The 5,450-nt window shown below is 30.1% G+C and overlaps 1 protein-coding gene across 1 annotated transcript; it reads right to left on the bottom strand.

Annotated features, from left to right (window-relative positions):
- Positions 1–2,793: 2,793 nt before the first annotated feature.
- LOC140861032 (secreted RxLR effector protein 161-like) lies at positions 2,794–3,576 on the bottom strand. The gene has a single exon (XM_073264040.1). The coding sequence runs from the start codon at positions 3,574–3,576 to the stop codon at positions 2,794–2,796; it is 783 nt and encodes a 260-aa protein (XP_073120141.1).
- Positions 3,577–5,450: the final 1,874 nt, after the last annotated feature.

Genomic DNA, 5,450 nt, shown 5'->3' with positions numbered 1-5,450 from the left:
CTTAGTCCTGGATCGGGATTTTATAAATTTCTTGTAACTGTTAAAGTCTTTTAGAGTGAATCCTTCCGAGGTGAAAGAAAGGGTGATGTAGGAGTGATTGAAATCTCCGAACATCCACAAATATCTCTTGTGTTGCTTAACTTTCAGTTTACCATTTCCACACACTCATCAAACTGATTAAACATTTGAATCCTGTTCTAATCTGTTGATTGACATTTTTCACACATCCTTTGTTTGTTATTCAACATCAATACACGAGAAAAAAAGAACTTAGTTGCTAATCTCAACTGAACTCAACTTGTAATATCCAGAAGGGTAAACTGCTATAGTGAAACCCCCCCTCCTAAACCGATCCTTTCTGTGAAGTTTAGCGACTTTGTTTGATCAGTTTTGTACTATCAAAACTAGGTAATATTCCAACACAGTATATGTTATACAATATGTCTTCATAATTCAACCATCCAAAATGATACATTTTCTACGAAAATTAATAATTTGGACATAAAAATGAATATTTCATTGGTTGAGTTGTACAAATCAGATACATGTTTCACAAAATTGTTAATTTTCATGACATGATCTACGTGAATTTTTATGTTCTAAATATATGGGCATCAACTACGTACTTTATTAATTGAATGAACTTGGTTTAGTGATAATTTTAGTGATTTGGAAAATATATACTATATATGTAGTATATAATTTTTAAATCACACTAAAATTTTCACTATATATAATATATACTAGTCGCCTGCACATGCATTGTATTTATGATTAAAATATGAATATTATTTATTATATACATATATTATATGTTTGTTACAAATCAATTTAATTTGAAAATAAAATGAGTTGTGTGTGTATGATTAAAATGTGAATATTATTTATTGTATGTATATATTATATCTTTGTTTCAAATCAATTTAAATTTGAAAATAAAATGAAATAAAAAAGGAAGATTATAATAGACAAATGAAGTTTAAAATAGAGATAGACATTTTGTTCTTTTTTTTATTTTGAAGGATATTTTAGATATTTCGTCTGTGATTTTATCAAATTAATTTTAATTTGTTTACTATGTGTTGCTCTTCTTTAATAAGATATATATATATATATATATATATATATATATATATGCAGCTAAATTTTCAAATCATACTAAAATTATCAATAATAAATATATATATATATATATAAATAAAGAAGCAACTAGCTTTTAAAATCACATTAATATTATTAATATATTAGAAGCAACTTGCTTTTAAAATCACATTAAGATTATTAATATATTATATATATAATATATATATAAAAGCAGCTAAATTTTCAAATCACACTGAAATTATCAATTATAAATATATATATATAATATTAATAATTTGATTTTAAGAGTATATATATATATATTATCTATTACATATATATATATATATTATCTATTATCTATTACATATAAATATGTGAGTTGAATTGTGAATTTACTTATATGTCCTTCCCTCATTAATGACTACAATTTAATGTGTTTTTTTATTATAATTATAATGTATTACATATATCTATTCTATATATTATCTATCTATTTATATTAAAGCAGCTAACTTTTCAAATCACACTAAAATTATCACTAAATTTTACTATATTATTAAAGAAGAGCATCACTTATCTATTCTATTACATATATAAATATGTTAGTTGAATTGTGAATTACTTATATGTCCTTCCCTCATTAATGCCTACAATTTAATGTGTTTTTTATTATAATTATAATTATAATGTATTACATATATCTATTCTATATATAATCTATCTATTTATATTAAAGCAGCTAACATTTCAAATCACACTAAAATTATCACTAAATCTTACTATATTATTAAAGAAGAGCATCACTTAGTAACCGAATTAAAATTAATTTTGTGAAGTCAAAGACGAATTATCTAAAATACCCTTCAAAAAAGCAAAAAAAAAAAAAAATTTAAAATCTCTATATCTATTTTAAACTTCATTTGTTCATGATTTTCTCCATTTTTTTTCTTCATTTTATTTTTAAATTTAAATGGATTTGAAACAAAAATATAATATATATATATATATATAAAATAAATAACATTCATATATATTGTAATCTCATACACACAATTCGTGTGCAAAAGCGACTAATATATATAAATAAGCAGCTAACTTTTCAAATCACACTAAAATTATCACTAAATAAGCAGCTAACTTTTCAAATCACACTAAAATTATCACTAAATTAAGTTTATATACGGGGAGCCTAAAAATTCCCAACAGGAAATCAAACTTTTCCCTCGGTCTCTGTGTTAGAATATATTTGGGGACAGCCTCCACTCCATTGATTTTTGTTTGAACTTCTTGACATGCCCAAATTAATAAAATGATCTTTTTATATTTAAAAACCCACTTCCACCTTTCTAATGTACGTAGTTTTTGCCAACTTTAAAATAAATAATTACGATATTTTCTTAACATGTTATAAATTTAGTTGGGGGAAAGGAGGAAGAGAATGAAATACTAGAGAAATATAATAGAAAAAGAAGAGTATACAATATATGAACTAAACACCTCTATTTATAGGATAGAGGGATTAGTGTAAAGAAAGAAAAATCTCAATCAAATCAATCAACTACAAATTATCTATATATAACACTCTCCCTTAGATGATTGATGAAGAGTCCAATGTTGCCTCGTTAAAACTTTGTCAGTAAAATCCAGTGAGAAAAACCTGAACGAAGGAAAAAAGAGTACAACAATTGATACTCCCCATGATTTCAATCACCGAATATCTTTTAATTGATGCATCCCTATCTTTTGCACCAATTTCTTGAATGTTGATGTCGGTAATGCCTTTGTGAATAAATCAGCTACATTGTCACTTGAACGGATTTGTTGGACATCAATATCACCTTTATGCTGAAGTTCGTGCGTGTAGAAAAACTTTGGTGAAATGTGTTTCGTTCGATCGCCTTTGATATTATACCCTCCCTTTAGTTGTGCAATGCAAGCGGCATTATCTTCAAAAATAGTCGTCGGGCTATCTTTCGTTGTTGGTAGTCCGCATGATTCTTGAATATGTTGAGTTATAGATCTCAAACATATACATTCTCGACTTGCTTCATGCATTGCAATGATCTCAGAGTGATTTGATGATGTCGCTGTCAAAGTTTGCTTTGTCGACTTCCATGAAATAGCGGTGTCCCCTCGTGTAAACACATAACCCGTTTGGGATTTGGCTTTACGTGGGTCTGAAAGATAGCCTGCATCTGCATATCCTATTAAAGAGAAATTTGATTTTTTCGAATAAAATAATCTCATGTCAGTTGTACCACGAAGGTAACGAAATATATGTTTTACAGCATTCCAATGCCTTCGGGTTGGAGAAGAACTATATCTTGCTAGAAGGTTGACAGTGAAAGCTATATCTGGTCGGGTACAATTTGCAAGATATGATAATGCACCAATTGCACTCAGATATGGTACTTCCGGACCAATGATATTCTCTCCATCTTCAAGTGGACGAAAAGGATCTTTTTTGGTGTCAAGTGATCTAACGACCATTGGTGATGCTAATGGATGTGTTTTATCCATGTAAAATCGTTTTAATATTTTTTCTACGTATGATGATTGATGAACAAATATTCCTTCTTGTAAATGTTCAATTTGCTATCCAAGACAAAATTGTCTTTCCCAAATCCTTCATCTCAAATTCACTTTTTAAATAATTTGCAGTTTTAGTTGGCTCTTCGGGAGTTCTTATAAGATTTAGATCATTCACATATACTGCCACGATTACAAAACCTTCATCCATTTTTTTCGTAAAAACGCATGGACAAATAGCATAGTTTGTGTAACCTTCTTGTAATTAATACTCACTAAGACGATTGTACCACATGCGCCCGGATTGTTTTAATCCATATAATGACTTTTGCAGTTTTATTGAGAACATGGTCTTAGAGATTGTATCACTTGCTTCTGATCTCTTAAATCCTTCAGGGATTTTCATCTATATATCGTTATCAAGTGAACCATATAAATATGCAGTAACCACATCCATAAGTCGCATGTCCAATTTTTCTGATACAGCCAAGCTAATCAAGAATCGAAAAGTGGTGGCATCCATTACAGGTGAGTACGTTTCCTCATAGTCAATTTCAGGTCTCTGAGAGAAACCTTGGGCTACAAGTCTGATTTTATATCTTACAATTTCGCCATCTTCATTTCTTTTTCGTACGAACACCCATTAGTATCCTACAGGGATTATATTTTTAGGTGTTTGAACTACAGGCCCAAACAATCTACGTTTCTCTAAAGAATCTAATTCAGTTTGTATAGCCGCCTTCCATCTTGGCCAATCATTTCTTTGTTGGCAATCTTTAACAGATTGTGGTTCAGGATCATCATTGTCTTGCATAATATCAAGGACTACGTTTAGAGTGAAAACATCATCGATGTTTGTATTACTTTGATCCCATATTTTACGAGATATCAAATAATTTGTCGAAATCTCGATATTTTCATGTGATTGTGATTCTTCATGAATCATGTTTTCCACATCTGTTTCACTTATTCCTCTTGTTGTATCATGTAAAGTTGCTTCCTCTGGAGCTGTAACTGCTTCTTTATCTTGTACCTTTATTTTTCTAGGTACCATATCCTTCAAACCAATTGGTCGACCATGCTTCTGGCGTATTTTAGATTCGTTTGCGGGTAAAGTATTACATGGTCCTACAGGGACATCAATCTTCACCAGAGTATTCTCTACTTGTGTATATGATTTTGTCACATTTTTTGTATTAACAAAAGCATCGGGTAATTGATTTGCAATTTTTTGCAAATGAATAATTCTTTCAAATTCTTGCTCACATTGATTGTTTCGGGGATCATAATGAGATAATGTTTTCTCATCCCAACAAATTTTTCGTTGTTCCTCAGGATATAACTTTTCTCCCCCTAGAGTTGGAAAATCAGTTTCATCAAAGTGGCAATCTGCAAATCTTGCAGTAAATAAATCACCCGTTAAAGGCTCCAAATATCTAATGATAGATGGTGAATCATATCCCACGTAAATTCCAAGTCTACGTTGTGGACCCATTTTGGTCCATTGTGTAGGTGGGATAGAGACTTGTACCGCACAACCAAAGACTCGAAAATGAGAAACTTCAGGTTCTTGACCATATGCAAGCTGCAAAGGTGAGTATTGGTGGCAATTAGTTGGTCTCACATGAATCAATAATGCAGCGTGTATTATAGCATGACCCCAAGCTGCAGATGGTAGTTTTTTTTCATGAGTAGAGGCCTAGCAATCAATTGCAATCGTTTAATAAATGATTCTGCAAGACCATTCTGTGTATGAACATGGGCAACTGAATTCTCAACTGAAATCCCTATCGACATACAAAATTCATCAAATGATTGTGATTTGAATTCAACAG

Source organism: Henckelia pumila, chromosome 4 (genome assembly GCF_033568475.1).
Source record: "Henckelia pumila isolate YLH828 chromosome 4, ASM3356847v2, whole genome shotgun sequence".
In the NCBI taxonomy this organism is placed as follows: domain Eukaryota; kingdom Viridiplantae; phylum Streptophyta; class Magnoliopsida; order Lamiales; family Gesneriaceae; genus Henckelia; species Henckelia pumila.
The sequence above is the reverse complement of the archived record's forward strand: the minus strand, read 5'-3'. Positions and strand labels throughout refer to the sequence as shown.